The 15535-nt window shown below is 39.7% G+C and overlaps 1 protein-coding gene across 1 annotated transcript in view; it reads right to left on the reverse strand.

The window, feature by feature from the left end:
- Positions 1-15535, reverse strand: part of LOC115085032 — a 113556-nt gene that overhangs the window by 63208 nt on the left and 34813 nt on the right. Inside the window, exon 4 of the mRNA XM_029590550.1 lies at positions 11032-11111. Within this exon, the coding sequence (XP_029446410.1) occupies positions 11032-11111 (80 nt within the window). The remainder of the gene's footprint in view (positions 1-11031; positions 11112-15535) is intronic.

The raw sequence follows: 15535 nt of genomic DNA on the forward strand, positions 1-15535 counted from the left end.
ACCTTACCTGGTGGGGTAGATTAGATACCATCAAGATGATATTAGCTCCTAAAATTACATATACCTTAAGTATGCTGCCGGTCTTTTTTTCATCTGATTTTTATAAATGGGTGGACAGGCTATTGTCGAAATTTTTATGGAATAACAAAGCTCCCCGAATAGCTCTTACTAAACTTAAGAGAGTCAGGGATCAGGGAGGGGTGAACTTTCCGGATTTCTATTCTTATCACTTAGCGTTTATGTTACAACAAGGTTCTTATTACTTTGAATGTGATGCGGAGAGACCCACCCCTCGCTGGTTACTTCTTGAACAGGAACTTCTGGCTCCTTTTCCTCTTTATTGTTTTCCTAGTATGACATTGCACAAGTCTCACACGGCTAATAATATTCTGAGATCCCTGCATAGGGCCTTTCTGGAAGCCGACAGTTTGCGCCCGACGTCCTCTGTGGGATGGAAGCTATCTCGCCATACTTCCATCTGGAGCAATTCACTTCTCACAATAGATAATAAGACACTTAATTGGCGCATATGGCAAAAGAGAGGCATTTGGTTACTTTCTGCTTTGGTTTGTGATGGCAAAGTGATACCTTTTTCTCAATTAAGTGAGACCTTTGGGCTCCCAAGCTCTCAACAATTTGCTTATTGTCAACTACGTGCTGCTCTACATGATGTTGTTTCGAGAACCGATTGGTCTGTTCGCCCATCCTACTGGTGGAATTTTTACCAAAAGTATGTCGACCAAGGACATTTAGCATCTCGGTTATACAAATCCATAATATGTTTTTCTATTCCGGCAAAGAATTCTCTAAGATCGACATGGGCCTCAGACCTTGGTGTGGACATAACTCCCGCCATGTGGAAATATGTTTGGTCAATTTCCACTCGCATATCGCTTTCCTCCAGTTTGACACAATCATCCTTATTTGCTCTGCACCGGGCTTACTGGACCCCATGGAAACTCCACAGAGCTGGTATTTTAGATTCGCATAAGTGTTGGTCCTGCGCATGCCCGCACGCTACATTATCACACATGCTATATGATTGTCCATATGTCCTCACCTTTTGGAAACGGATATGGGAAAGGATTTCGTCCATCTTGGCATTAGAGATACCTATCTCTTATTCCATTGTAGTCCTTAGGGGTGCACATCCTTTACTCATGTTATCTTTACCACATCGTAAGCTTTTGGATTTTTTACTTCTAATTGGCCACCATACTATTGTGTCAAACTGGAAACGTAGTGATCTGTTGTCCGAACCGCTATGGTGGAACATGGTTAGTATATATTCCAAGTATGAAAGGGCTATGGCTCTTAAATCCGGTAGACTTGGTAAGTGGTCCCAAGTGTGGAAACCGTTAGACATCTACATAAATTCTATGGGAAGTTCTTCTGTACCTTGATTATGAATGCAGATTACTCTTTCTCTTGGGCTGCAGTACGTTAGTTATTTTACTCTGTCAGTTTCTGATGGTTAGTATCTCTTTTCTCTTCGGATATCCTCTTCTTTTCCTCTTTTCCTCTATTTCTGCTGCTTTACTCTTCTCTTTTCTTGTCTCTTCTTCTTTACTTTTCTCTCTTTTTCTTCTTTTTTTTTTCTTCATCTTTTCTTTTTTCTTTGAATAGCAATCTATGGCGGCTACCAGCCTATACTATGTTACTGTTCAGATATAAGATTGTCCGCTTTTATGATGTTGTAATAGTAGCTGTGTATAATTGTTTCATATTTGGTTTTGTATCATGTACTGCCATAAGTTGCTTTAAAATTTAATAAAAAACTGTTTAAACTACAAAAAATAAAAAATAAATAAAATAATACACAAAAAAGATAAAATAAATATAGTCAAATAAAAACATCGACATAAAATGATCAATCTGCCTCCAGGGACTAACACTTAAAATAGGTCCTCTGCCTTCAAAAACTGTTTAAAACTCTCCACTAGGATAGTATCTGCAAACTTACCACAGATATTAATACTGCATATTGCTAAAAGGTCTTTCAAAATAGTGCGTTTTTACTGCTCTTTTAAAACCAGAGATACAAGATTAAACTCTGATGCTTTCAGGGAGTTTGTTCCATAACTGTGAGCCAAAAACTGAAAAGGCACATTCACATGCTTCAAAAAAGTTTCTTGTTCTAAAAGCTGGGACTTTCAATAAATTGCGGTTGGCAGAATGTAAAGTGCAAGGATGGACATACAAGTTTAAAATAGTATGCTCCCAGGGAGATACATTTAGATGTAACAATTTAAAAACTATTAAAATGATCCTGAATTTTATACTCCAAGAACTGGAAGCCAATGGAGTAAGTACAAAGAGGGAAATATATGATGTTGGAGACCTTTCCCAGTTAATTTTGCAGCCGAGTTTTGTATTATCTGAAGATCTTTTAACAATTAGCAGGCAGATCAATTAAAAAATTACAATAGTCCAATCTATTAATAACTAAAGCTTGCAGAACAGTTCTAAATTCAAAAGCAGGCAACAAAGGTTTTAAACGTCTCAACATCATCAATTTAGCCTATGAGGATTTGACCAGAGAGCTAATATGGGGCTTCATAGAAAACTCCTGGTCATTAAGGACCTCAAGGTTCCAGACTTTAATAGTAAGGTTCTCAAAAATAAAGGAAGAAGAAGCATAAGATAATGGAAATCTGCTCAAAAATAAAATTTCTGTTTTGTTCAAATTTAATAAACGGTGCAGATGGGATAACCAAGATTTTATCGTTGAAAAGCAAAGATTCAGTAAATCATTTGTTGATGACCAAGTAGATTATTTGGGTATAAAGAACTGAATATCATTTGCTTATAGTTTATAATTTACACCCAAGATAGATAATTTATACAGCAGGGTAAGAAATATTAAATAATACAGCGGTCAGTGTGGAACCCTTGGGGAACTCCAGAAGAGAGACAATACCAGTTAGATGAGCTAGCAATAGACAAATGCTGCATTCTATTGGAAAAATAGGACGTAAACCAATTAAGCACTGGCTCAGAAGTGCCGATCTCTAAGCGTATTATTAAAATATGGTAGTTGACAGTATCAAAAGCAGCCAACATATCCAATAAAACCATAACAAAACATAACCTGCACTCAAAGCCACATCTAATAGTATCGATGCTTGAAAGAAGTAAAGTTTTTGTGTTGCACAGTTTTTGAAAACCAAACAAATTGGTCTAAAACATCATTTTGCAGCAAGAAATCATCTAACTGCAAAAGAACTGCTGATTCAATTTTTTATAAGTAGGGTAATGAGGAGATAGAATGATAATTCTTGTGAACTAATGGGTCAAACGTGGGATTTTTTTTTTTTTTACAATGGACGAATAGATGCTTTTTTTAGTTCATTGGGCATAAAACCTTCAGAAGGAGAACAGTTAATGATCCTAGCTATAAAAGGGGATAGATCATGATGAAGGACATTGAAAAAACTAGGAGAATATTTGAGTGGACAATAAGCATTGTTTACTTTCCCTAAAATATTTACTACTCCCAAGTAGTAACTTCAGCAAAAGTGTCCCAAAGAACTGGAGTATCTAACTAGATAGAAAGAGAATTGACATTCCTAAATTGCCCCTCGATGTCATCAACTTTCTTTTCATAAAAAGGTGGCAAAATTATTGCATTCTGCTAGAATTAATAGAGACTCAGTGGGAACCACCGCAAAGCAATACTTGTGAACTTTTTAATAATTTGAAATAACTCTCTGTGGTAATTACCAATCGTGCTATTTTTTTTTGTAGAAAATTTTTTTGGCCAAGTCACAGGCTGATTTATAAAAATTTAAACAAGTACGATAAAGTTCTAAATTAGTATCTGATTTAGAATGGCACCATTGTGTTCTGCTCTATGAACAGCTTGCCTGGGTTTTGGGTTTTTTTTTGTTTTTTTTAAGAGTAGGAGTGTATTAGGAAGCATTATTTCTCCATTTCAGCTTTATCCAATGCTCAGGAGCTAATTCATCGTAAGTATTTGCTAAAACTTTATGGAAAATAGATACTGCATCACTGGAGTAAACGAAGAACAATCTAAAAATGTAGATGACAAATGCTACATAAAAACAGCAGGATCAATATTTTTTCATGTTACAAAAGGTAGACAGCCCTGCTTCGTAGACTGGAATACCTTGCATGAAAGTAGTTTATGATCAGACCAAGGTACTGCATATGTGCGAATGCTATGGGAAATTATAGAGAAATAAAAATAGGTGGACCATAAATCAGATCAAGCATATGTCCTAGCTTATGGGTAGGGTTATTAACTATAAGCTGCCAACCAAATGCAACCACTGACTCTGAAAAGGCACTAGCAGAGGAGTGTAGTGGCTCAGAATCCAAATATAAGTTAAAGTCTTCTGAGTCATGAGCTGAGTCATGTATTTATCCTTTGGGAAGAACAGCCATCTTGTTTTGTCGGTTTCTACAGAGCTTAAGGACACAGGGCATTCCCTCCATCCCATATGGATTTAAGTGGATAGTGGAAATTTAAAAGCCCGTGTGGTGAACAGGCCACTCAGAAGAGTCAGAGTATTTGCAGACAGCCCAGAAACAAACCATATGTCATTTGCCTACAGAAAGCTAACCAAGTTTACCAAAAATTAAAATGAAAGAATTTGGAACTCGGACTTTGTGACAGTTATATAGCAAATGAAAAGATACCCAGCAAAAGAATCCTAATACATCTCAAACAATTCTTCCAAGTGGCACATTTCCCCCTCTTATGAAACTGTCATAAAGACATTTCCAAAGGTCAGAAAGCTGCAACAGGCTTCAGGCAAGAAAATGCAAAGGACATTTAACTTGGTGATACCAGAACCCCTTCAGCCACACAGAACTGATACTGCTGGAAGCAGCACCACCTCATACTGGTGGGAGTACTTAACAGCCTAAGTCATTCCTGTTTTCACCCCATTGCATGTATATAGAAATAGTTCTGGTTTTCATAGAGAAACTGGAACTACAAGTTCATATTTTCAGCTGGGGCAAAACTAGGCCTGGCTCAGCTCGTCCAGAAGACATGAACCATCTGGCAACCCACATTAGGATGGCATTTGCAAACTCAAGCGGAAAGATCTGCTGTTAAACAAGCACTTTCCAAGGAAGCTTCATTCCTCCACATTTATTGTTAGGAACTGGCAATCCTTCGTATACTGATGTTTTGAATCACTGAAACTGCTGTTGATTTCCAAATCCTAAACTTTAACACAAGGGCAATGGAGTAAGATCCCTATACGACATTGTAACAGTGATCAGCATGTAGTGGCCAGAACAATTTTAGGCTCACTGCTAATACAGAGCACTAGGGATTCAAAGCATAAGCATCATTTACATTACAATATGTGCCTAACACTCAATAATGTCTGAGAACATGTAGAGGCTGCTCAGCCATCTATACTGACTGAATGCCACAGAACACTTCTAAGGGAAGTGCTAATCTAATGCATACCTGCAGTAGCAAAGGTATACAGCAAAAACATTTAACCCCCTGCAAACTGTTTTTGCTTCAGAATAGGCTATTTATCATGAAAGGTATAAACAGCTGGAAAGTAAGTTTTAGCATGTTATCAAAGGGAACCCAGGAAATAAGCTCGTATACTAGTAAATCTCACTTTAAAGTAGTCGTCTTTAACTCTGGACCTCGAGGGCCATAAACCAGTTTGGTTTTCTGGATAACCAAAATATATATTTTAATCTGGTTCTCAGACTAAATATATACAAATATACACCATGACTATTCATTGGGTATAACTTAAAAACCAAACCCTTCTATGGCCCTCAAGTACCAGAGTGACACACTGACGTTTAAAAGCATGTTTTCCCCCAGCTAACACCCTCCTTTTTGTTAAAAGTAAAAGCTCAGGGAAGGGATATGAGGGATTGAGGGGCAAATAGAAAGAGTCCAATCAAAATAAAATAATTATTTTGATTTTTCACAGCTTCTTGCATACTCAATAAACAGCAACATAATGTTTGAGGCAGTCGGCTCTGCAGGATTAAGATTATTTTTACATCCTAAGGGTTTACAGCAAAATCACCTGTAGAGAGATTTTAGTATGCAGCTTTATCTTTTAGCCTGACAAAATAAATTCTGAACATAATCTATCCTTAAAGAAACAAGACTTTAATCTACCATAATGCTTCACTGAGGCCAGAGAAGGAATCAAAACCAACCCTCTCAATTCCAACCTGTTTCTGAAGTGCAAGTGGACAAGTGCAAGGTGATGCATATAGGGAAAAGTAACCCATACTGTAGTTACACGATGTTAGGAGCTACCACCCAGGATCTAGACGTCATAGTGGATAATACATTGAAATCATTGACTCAGTGTGCTATGGCAGTCAAAAAAGCAAACAATATAATGCCCTCTTGTTAGGCCTTTTGTCCAGTACCCCAAGACCCCTGCAACTACTACAGAATGCAGTTGCAAGGGTTTTAACTGGAACAAAGAAGTATGATCTTATCACTCCAGTGCTGATGAATTCTGTATGTAATTGGCACTGGTTGCCGATTACATACAGAAAACAGTATAAAGTTCTATGTCTAATACACAAATCATTATATAACAATAAAATAGAATGGTTAAATGCATTGCTATATGTTCATACTCCACAGTGTAACCTATGATCAGGTAATAAAGTCTTGCTAACTATTCCATCTCCCAGATCAGCCCATTTGAATAGAGTGAGAGAGCTTAATCACTGGCTGGACCGAAATTGTGGAATTCACTACCGATGGAACTAAGATTCAAAGTTAATTTTCAAACCTTTAAGAAGGAATTTAAAAACCTGGCTATTTAAACAGACGTTTGGAGAGTAAACGTGTTAATCTTAAATAGATTTTAGGAGAAGCTAATTTTACATATGATTTATTTTTAGTATGTGAATTTTATGTTTCTTGATTTTATGTATTTTATTTTTAGTTTTATATGTATTTGATACTGTTCTTATTATGCTATTTATGTATGATTAATAAGATTTATTTTCATGCGTTGTGAACCAGTATGATTGAATCAGAATATCAGTATACAAAACAAAACAAAATAAATATTTTAGGAATTAGGAAGGGAATAGTGAATAAAATGGAAAATGTCATAATGCCTTTGTACTGCTCCATGGTGAGACTGCACGTTGAGTACTGTTTACAATTCTGGTCACCACATCTCAAAAAAGATACAATTGCACTGCAGAAGGTAAGAGAAGGGCGACCAAAATGATAAAGGGGATGGAATGGTTCCCCTATGAGGAAAGGCTAAAGAGATTAGGGCTGTTCAGCTTGGAGAAGAGACAGCTGAGGGGGGATATGATAGAGGTCTAGAACGAGTAAATGAGAATTGGTTATTTACACTTTCAGATAATAGAAGGACTAGGGGGCACTCCAAATCGGAGAAAATTCTTTTCATTCAACAGAAAGTTAGGCTCTGGAATTTGTTGCCAGAGGATGTGGTTAGTGCAGTTAATGTAGCTGGGTTTAAAAAAGGTTTGGATAAGTTCTTGAAGGAGAACTCCTTTAACTGCCATTAATCAAGTTGACTTGGTGCAGTGGTTCTCAACCTTTTTTCTGTCGGGACACACCTGACAGATGGTTCTCATATGCGAGACACACTGAACACATGACCATCATAGGGCTAAATGTAAAAGTACAGTTTGCATCCACAGGAACCCCCCTGACCCACAATTATGGATGTAAAGCAGAATTATGACATTCCCTGTGCAACTCACTTTACAAAAAATATATTCTGATTCTAGTGTCATCTCAGTAACAGCAACACAAACTCCAACTACCAGGCTCAATAGACCCTACTTGTGAAAAGACAGCAATTTATCACTACTGCATGTCCTCGTGAGAAAATACAACAAATAAGACTGATACAGTAAAATACCTCACTTCAGTCACATGCACAGAACCGACCTAACTTATTACCAAGATCTGCAGTAATGCACATAACCTAATCCGCACACAGTTACACCTGTATTATGGAATGAACTCAACCAGTAACAACCCTACCTATGAAAAGGCAACACTACAAATATTAAATCAGGCCCTAAACACCAATACACCTCCTAGTAGGAAAACAGAACTAGCCAAGCAGCTTTAGATCCCAACACAGAAATAATTGTATAACTATACTAATAAGCAGAATAAATGTTTCACAATAACTATGAACAGAATAATATACAACAATTAAAAACTCATAAAAATTATATAAAATTCTCCAAACACAACTAAAATATTTCAAAACAGCAGACACAACACATAATATTCAGTAATTAAAATGGCAGTCAATCAAGAAAATTAAACTTAAAAAGCCACCTTTACTTACCCCCTCCAGAAGCTCTCCTACTCCTCTTCCATGCAGGCCAGTAGCACGCACCAGAAGCAATAGTGGATGAAGCTCTGTGCTCATGGTCCTCTTCCTTACTGCCCACGACCATTCTCTCTGTCTCTCACACACACACATACCAGTTACACCCCCATGACCAGTTTCTGTCTTTCACACACCAATCATCTTCCAACCAGTCTCTCTCTCTTACATACACACCAGTCACCTTCCCAATCAGTCTCTCTCTCTCATGCATACACACACAGGCTTCCCACTTCCATGTTCTATCTTACATATTTATTTGTTTGTTTTTCTATACAGACATTCTATTCAAAATTTCACATCAGTTTACATATAACAGAACTGTCTCCAAATAATATTTTGAAGATAAAATACAGTGTAACAGTTTATACAGGCTTCTCCCTCCATGCTGTGTCTCACACACACCCGTTTCTCACACCTATGCTAGCTCTCTCCAGATGCACAGGCTTCTCATTCCCATAATCACTTTCTTTCTCTCTCACACACACACATACCAATCACACTCACACTCACCAGTTTCTGTCTCTCCCACAACAATCATCTCCTGACCAGTCTCTCTCTTACACACACACCAGTCACCTTCCCAGTCTCTTTCTCTCTCATGCACAGACACACATACACAGGCTTCCCACTCCCATGTTCTACCTTACATTTACAGGCTTCTTACTCCCATGCTGTGTCTCACACACACCCATGTTTCTCACTCCTATGCTAGCTCTCTCCACATGCACAGGCTTCTCATTCCCATAATCACGTTCTCTCTCACACACACACACTCCAGTCATCTCCCTGACCAGTCACTTCCATTGTCTCTTCTATATACACACACACACATCACCTCTCTGACCAGTTTCTCTCAATCACACACATGCTCTCTCTCACACACTTTACATAGATGATCTCAATCAAATGCTCTCACTTACACACAGGCTGGCTGGCTCTCTCTCATTTCCTGCCTCCCCCCCCCCCCCCTGAGCATAAATGGTAGCTGCAGCAGCCTCCTCCTCTAGCCCCCGCAGGCCAAGAAAGAAGAATCCCATCGGCCACGGGAGGCTAATTCTGCTGTCTGTGCCGAATTCTGGCTGCTTCTGATTTTTGCTTCGGGCCCATGCTACTGCTCGGGGCCACCGCTGCAGATGCTACTTTTTCGTGCAGCATGGCTCTTTCTTCTTCCCGTGCACCCCAGTGCACATCACTTCCTGTTCCGGGGCAGGTGCGGGAAGAAGAAAAGGCCCAGCCGCAGTTGCCAGCCTCCACTAACACTGCTGCCATTCCCATCCAGGCTTGAACGTGTTGATAGCCCGGGCGGCAACGGCAGCAGTGGAAGATAGCCTGCCTCTCGCTCAGTGAAGTAAGAGGGGGGAAGAGCAGCGGGAGACCGGTAGCATGTGACACACCTGCTGCTGCTTGGCGACACACCGGTTGAGATGCGCTGACTTAGGGAATAGCCCCTGCTATTACTGGCATTAGTAGCATGGGATCTAGTTAATATTTGGGTACTTGCCAGGTACTTGTAACCTGTTGGAAACAGGATGCTGGGTTTGATGGACCCTTGGTCTGACCCAGTATGGCATCTTCTTATGTTCTTAAGGGCGTACAGCTGATTTTTACCATGAGGATTCTGTTTAGCTCCATCAGAGTTAAAAAAGAAACAGAATCCTCTCCATTCATTAGAACATGTGACCATTCCATGCTAAACAGAACCTATTTAGTTTTGTTGCTTGCTAGACCTTTGTTCCAGAGAAATGGTTTTCAATCTTTGCATTTAGAGCAAGAAACACTTTACCACCATTCATCACATTCAAAGATCCTCTTATTTTTATCATGAAAAGTAAGTGCTTTTTCTAGCCTGGTCTTGGGCTGCTTTACAAGCACCATGGTGTACAAGGACTGTATATACTTGTGAAGCCTCATAGCATCAGTAGTCACATGTGACTCCTGAGCTGCAGGACATGCATCATTGTTCAGTCCTTACTAAGGGGCCGATGCAATAAATTTTGCGGAAAACGGGCGCTGACTTTTCAGCACCCGCTTTCTTGGCGCCATGCAATATGCAAATTAGGGGGTTGCGCTAGCAAGGAGGCGCTAGGGTCGCTTGCGCATCCTTAGCGCCTCCTTGCTAACGCGATCCCCATGGCAGTTGCCGGTTATGAAGATAGATGCTGGTAAACTCTGCATTGGTTTTCATAACCGGCCGTCTACCAGTAATGAAAACGGACACTGAGTTTATCGGCATCTGTTTTCATTACTGGCAGACAGACGGTTATGAAAACCGATGCAGAGTTTACCAGTGTTGGTCTTCATAACTCTGCGGTCTGCCGAGGTTTTGTTTTTTTTTGTTTTTTTATTGAAGAAATATCAAAAAGCAGTTTTTTCTGCTTTTCTATGTGCGCTCAGCTATTAACGCATGATCCAGGCAGGCGTTAATATCTGAGCGATAAATGTGCGTCTGAGACGCACATTTATTTTTTTGAATGCGGAGTGAATGAGTAATAGCCTCATTCATATGCATTTGCATTAGGGGGTGGATTAGCGCCTATTTAACCCACATCTGACAGTGGGTTAAACAGTGCACTCATGTGAGTGCACTGTATTGCATCGGCCCCTAAAACAGCAAACAGCTGCACATCTCAACAACCTGTTAAAGAGACAGCCTCTCTCTTACCAGTTCAGTAGGTCCACACTGTCCGTTTCCATTGGCAACATATCAAAATGTTGAATGCGAAGGTAAAATTCACAGTTTTTCTGAAAGAAAAAGTCAATTTTGAATTTCTCTCATACTTTATCAGTAAATAATAAATGGAAGATTTTACCTTCCCACATCCCCAAACTAACCTATCACTGAGCCTTTATAATTTCACAATTGTTATTTTGCAAGAAACATTGCATTTGATGGTATGTTGCAAAGATATCACTCTACCACTGACTGCTTCCAGCAAGTCTGGGATTCTGTACCATCTCTGTGATCCAGCTTCCAAGAGGTTCTTCCTTTTCTGGGTTGCTTAGCCCACAAATATGACATCAGAAGCTGATTGCCTCAGCCACTGATGCTGGACTACCTCAAAAGTGGGTGCTGGCATCACCTGGCAGTTTTGCCACCAGCAGCAAGCATATGCAGCAGTTCTGTATCAGGGCTGTTTTCTATATTGCTATAAAAAGGGGAAGCCAATTTCTAGAAGAGGCGGCTGGATTTTGTGAGAACTGGTATCCTGCTGTCCTCAGAGAAAACCTGTTACAGGTAAGCAACTTTTGCTTTTTCCAAGGACAAGCAGGATAGTGTGTCCTTACAACCTAATCATAGGTTGTCCTCAACTCATGGTATGAGAGTGAAAGTTTTTCAAACCCCATCACATACAGCTCTTTTGGATTACTGCATTCCAGATGCATGACTCTGTACTTTTTAGCACTGAATCCTAGCTGCCACATCTTCGGCCACTCTTCAAATTTTCTTAAATCACATTTTATTCTCTCTACTTCTTCGGGCTTGTCCATTGTTGCAGATCTTAATATCATCCAGAAATAGGCAAACTTTACCTTCTATCCCTTTCGCAATGTCGCTCACAAAGATACTGAATAGAGCTGGTCCCAATACCAATCCTTGTGGCACTCCACTTAACACAGTTTTTTTTTCCAGAGTAGGATCCATTTACCATTACCTACTGTCTCCTGTCAGTCAGCCAGTTTTTAATCCACTCCACCACCTTGGCGCTGACTTGGAGGATTTGAGTATAAGCATCTTTTAGGTCTAGAGAGCAAAGCCAGTTATCCTCTAAGAGGGAAAGAATGGTACACAAAGAGTTAAATCTTGAATTAAGAACATAAGACTTCCTTATTGAGTCAGACCATCAAACCCAGTATCCTGTTTCCAGAAGTGGCCAATCCAGGTCATAAGTACCTGGCAGGATCCAAATGATAGATAGATTCCATGCTGCTTATCCCAGGGATAAAGGGTGGATTTCTGCAACTCTGCCTTCATAATGGTTATGGACTTTTCTTCCAGGAAATTATGCAAATCTTTCATTAGGTAATTTTTTTTAGATTCCCTAGGTCTAAGAGGTTGAAGACTGTCTGTCTTCTTTCGAATTAGAAAGTATTTGGATAAAACCCGGAGTTCTTTCTTGTAGTAGAACAAGCTCTATTACATTGGGCAAGCAAGAGGGATGAAAGTTCTTGATGAAAAGGTGACATTGCCAGAAAATTATCACAAGCTGCCACAAAAGAGGCCTACTGACAGGGAAAATTGTCGAAAAAACAATCTGAAACTATGAGGAAAGACTAAAGACACTAAAATCCACCTACCACTGCCTATCCTATAATGTGCCTAGCCCAGGACTTCCCAAACCTGTCCCGGGGACCCCACAGCCATATTTGTTGTGAATATCCTCAAGGTATTCACAACAAGGTACTTGAATACTCAAGTACCTTGGTTCCTGCCTAATTGTACATAAATTATTGTATATAACCACTGTATATAAGCCATAGTATAGAAACCACTGGAATACCAGTGGACCTACCTTTACCTTCCTAGTTAGTCAAATTATGCTCAAGCTAGTCACCCCTGACTTCCTTACTACTTCTTTAACTTCAATTTATTCTGTCCCCTTCCAAGTTATCTTCCCCTGTTCATTGTAACTTTTGTCTCTTTTTTACCTTGTTGTGTTAACCAAGTTCCTTGTAAACCGATGTGATATTTTAAATGAATGTCGGTATAGAAAAGTTCTTAAATAAATCAATAAAATAAATCAATAAACAAATAAAAGCATAATTTGCTAATGAAGGGAAGCTGCAAATGATAAAATCTTGCCAAAAACAACTGTCAAGGCAGTGTAAAACAAAGCGGAGCTCTGAAACTTGACTAACCATTAGCTATAGCTTGAGGGGTATTATGATTGCAATACCATCCAATGTCTGTGTTGAAGCTGTATATAGGATAAACTAAGCTCCCCATTAAGACACAAATTATTCAACACAAGAGCTGCATCCGCACATACAAGCTGGATAATGGAAAAAGAAACCAATGCATGTCATGTAGCTGGATAATGGAAAACCAATGCATGTCATGTAGCTGGATAATGGAAAACCAATGCATGTCATGTAGCTGGATAATGGAAAAAGAAACCAATGCATGTCATGTAGCTGTAGGAATACAGGAGCTGCTGTGCATGCTCAGATAGGTCTACAAGTCTTTGCTGGAAAGCTCTGTAAAAGTGTTCTGTGTTGATGCCAAAGATGTCACCCATCTGTGTGACTTTAGGGAACTCCTTGCCCTCAAGGAATCTTTTACACATCTTCAAACAGTCTAGTAGATTAGTAAGGCATTGCTTCCTTTTGCTAAATCAATGCTGGCTATTTCCCATTAAGCCATGTTTATCTATATGTTCAGTAATTTTGTTCTTAGCAATAGTTTCCATAATTTTATCCCGAACCAGTATCAGGCTTACTAGTCTGTAGTTTCCAGATCTCCCCTGGAAACCTTTTTATTACATTAGTTACCCCTCATTCCTTAGGTAAAATGGCAGATTTTACAAGTAGCAGATCTGTAATTTCATATTCGAGTTCTTTGAGAACTTTGGGATGAATACCATTAGGTCCTTGTGAGTTCCTATTTAATTTCTTCCAGATTCACGATTTATGTCATTTGCTCAGAATTACTGTAATATATAGGGGGATTGTGAGCCCTTAGTGCTGCAGCATAGTTGTCGCAGACTTGAGGGCAAACCCGTGAGGCTTATGTTGGCAGCTCGCGAATGGACTGGACAATGGGCCAGACTGGAGCTTCACTTTTGCCAGTCACCTCCCTCCACGGGTTGAGCCCTTGGATTCTGATGGCAGGCAGGACTGAGGCGGGGCCCTGGGACGGAAGTGGTAGTTAGAGTCCAGAGACACACCAGAGAGAGTAGGCAGTAGGCTTATAGAAGTCAAAGGAGAACCAAGGTCAAGGCTGGCAGCGAGCAAGAGTAGTCGGGTCCAGGCAGCAGGCAAGCGCAGTCAGGTACTGGCAGGAGATCAGGTCTGAGGTAGCAAACCGAGGGGAATGTGGACACACAGGAGATATTGACAACAGGAACAAAGACAGGCTGGACAAGGCAAGGCTGGATGAGACAAGGCCGAACAAGGCAAGAATAGGAGCAGCAACACACACTACACCATGGTGTACACGACCCATTGTTGAGGCAGGGTAGGGACGTCTGAAAAGCCTTTTTAGAGGGCTCAGATATGTGATGTCATCCAAGGGTGTCAAGGCCTTTTCCTGCCATGGGCCCTTTAAATACAGTGAGGTTGGGCATGCACGTGCCTAAGGAGGAACGGCACAGGCAGCGGTCCTGGTGGCATCCTGCCGTACGGTCAGAGGTAGGTGGCACTGTGCCAAGCTGTCTGGTGGTGTCGGGGCGAGTCCAGTGGCTTGCGGGGCCTTCCCGCAAGCAATTCTGGTGCATCCTCTGCAGTGAAAACTAAAGCAAAAAATTCATTTAGTTTTTCTGCTATAGCTTTATCCTCTTTACAGCCCCTTTTCTAACCTGGTCATTTAATGATCCAACTGACTCCCTCGCAGTCTTCTATTTGAAATGTATTTTTTATATTTCTGTTACACTTTTTTTTGTCACTTTGGAAAATTTCTCCTCAAACTCTCCTCTTTTTGCCTGTCTTTTTTTTTTTATTGCACCCAATTTGCCAATGCTTTGTTCTTTTCTATTCTCTTTATTAGATCCTTCTTTCTATTTTTTAAGGATACCTTTTTGTCTTTAATAGCCTCTTTTACAGCACTATTTAGCCATACTGGTAGTAGTTTGATGGTCTTTCAACCTTTTTAAACTTGCAAAATACCATTTTATTTGGGCTTCCAAGATGGTATTTTTTAATCAATCTCCATACCTCATGTAGACTTAACACTTGTAGTTCTCTGTAAACTGGTGCGATATGTATTCTATACAGGAACATCGGTATGTAAAAATTAAAAATAAATAAATAAATAACTATTCCTTTTAGTTTCATCTCAAGTCCCTCATGTTATTATAATCTGTCTTATTAAACTTAAATGCTATTGCATTAATTTTATTATTCTTCCTCTGACAATTGTCAAAATTGATTATTAGGATCACTATTGTCGAGCAATTCCCTTTACACCAGGTCTTGCTTTCCACTGAGAACTATATCCTCTGCTCATCAGT

The sequence above is a fragment of the Rhinatrema bivittatum genome, chromosome 2, assembly GCF_901001135.1.
Source record: "Rhinatrema bivittatum chromosome 2, aRhiBiv1.1, whole genome shotgun sequence".
Taxonomy (NCBI): domain Eukaryota; kingdom Metazoa; phylum Chordata; class Amphibia; order Gymnophiona; family Rhinatrematidae; genus Rhinatrema; species Rhinatrema bivittatum.